The 1708-nt window shown below is 68.9% G+C and overlaps 1 protein-coding gene across 1 annotated transcript in view; it reads right to left on the bottom strand.

Moving 5' to 3' along the window:
* Positions 1–614: 614 nt before the first annotated feature.
* Positions 615–1708, bottom strand: part of LOC102433252 (vacuolar protein sorting-associated protein 37C) — a 13578-nt gene continuing 12484 nt past the window's right edge. The window contains 3 exon segments of the mRNA XM_023748799.1: positions 615–1445; positions 1447–1608; positions 1610–1694. Coding sequence (XP_023604567.1) covers positions 1098–1445; positions 1447–1608; positions 1610–1694 — 595 coding nt within the window. The 3' untranslated portion in view covers positions 615–1097.

Genomic DNA, 1708 nt, shown 5'->3' on the forward strand with positions numbered 1-1708 from the left:
CCCCGTAGCAGCTCCAGGCTCTGCTCGAGACCTGGGCACTCCCGCCCACCAAGCCCGTGCTGTGGGTTCACACCCTCGGTCTGTCGTTTTCATGGCTGAACGTGCTGCCCCCCATGTGCTGTGCAGGGGCCGCGCTGGCGCGGGAGGCAGGTCCTTGCCCTTTACATTCTGAGGATGAGAGGGGACTCCAACGTGGCGAGGTGTCCTAGCACCACTGGGAGGCGGCTGTCAGGCGTCCTTTGATGTCTGTCTCGGAGGGTGTGGGGTGGGGGAATTCCACACGGGGAGCCAGGGAGGGGCTGAGGGCGGGGGTGGTTTGAAGGAGACTCAAGCCACTGAGGGGTGGACAGCTGGGGTGGGCCTTGGGCAAGGTCCACCAGGAGAGGGTGGCTGAGAGAGGCACCTGGCCCCCACTCCTAACCGAGCCCCCACGGGGCCATGACCTCCTGGGCCAGAGCTGCTCCCTCCTGTCCAGCCAGAGGGCCCGAGTTCCCCCAGGATCCCCGACCAGCGCAGGCGAGGTCTGGCCCACCCTCACGATCCGTCTTCCCACGCGCTGCTCGGCTGCTGCCCCTCAGACCGCACACAGCGCGAGTTTATCCGACACCAGCCCGTCAGAGCTCAGTTATGGCTTTTTGACTTAAAATCATGAAGGGTGTTTCCTAACTGTTCTCCCCGCGACCCAACCCTGACCATGTGTGTGGGGCGGGCCATCCTCGAATGGACCAGAGAGACACACAGCTACACCCCTGGGTGCGGGCACCACGTGGACCATGCCAACCCGGGGCGGGGTGAGCAGGGGCCGAGACCAGCCGCCCCCAGAGCCGTCGTACTGTTCAGAGTGGGAGGCGGACACAGCAGACCGTCGCGGGCACACAGCGGCTCCTGCAGACGCCACGGAGAGGCGTGGACTCCCGCCCGGCAGCACAGACAGGCTAAGCCCGGCAGCGCTGTGACCGCCGTGCCTTTCCGGGGCCTGCAGGCCCCCAAGTCCACGGGGCGAGCCAACTCCACTTCCAATCTAACCTTGAATCTCAGCAGAGGGGGGGCCAACGGTGCGGTTCAGGCGGAAGGAGGGGAGGGCTGAGGCCAGGGCCCTAATACCCAGGCCAGGCAGGACCCTGAGGCGGCGGGAACCCGTAGGGAGGGGCCGGCCCGCGGGGGTAGGGAGGCTGAGGGGGGCCTGTGGGCTGGGGCTGGCCCGGGAAGCTGGGGAACTGGGGCTGTGTCGGGTAAGGAGGTTTTCCTCCCGCCGCGGGGTAGGAGGGCTGTTGAGGGTAACCAGGACTGCGAGCCTGGCCCCCCGACAAGGGGTACCCGGGGCCAGAGGCACCAGAGGCAGGTGCGGGATAGCCAGGCCGGGGCGGTGTGCTCCGCTGTGGGGACCAAGAGTAGCCCCCAGCGGCCCTGGGCCCTGGCTGGGCTGACGGGAAGGGGGGGCCCAAAAGGCCCGCTGTAGGAGAAGGAGGGCTGGGACATCACGGGGAAGGGCGCCGGTGGCAGTGCGCCCTGGGCGGTGGGGCCCATGGGCAAGCCGGGAGACGGGCTGTAGGGCAGAGGGTAGGGAGGCACCCCCGACGCCGGCGGGGGCTGGGGTGGCTGCTCTTGGCCGCAGGGGGGGGTGGCCTTCGGGGCCCGGGCGAGATGGGGGAGTTGGGCGGAGAGAAGGGTGCCAGCGCGGCGCCCGCGGGCTTCTGGGAAGCTCTGG

The sequence above is a fragment of the Myotis lucifugus genome, unplaced genomic scaffold, assembly GCF_000147115.1.
Source record: "Myotis lucifugus unplaced genomic scaffold, Myoluc2.0 scaffold_1826, whole genome shotgun sequence".
Taxonomy (NCBI): Eukaryota; Metazoa; Chordata; class Mammalia; order Chiroptera; family Vespertilionidae; genus Myotis; species Myotis lucifugus.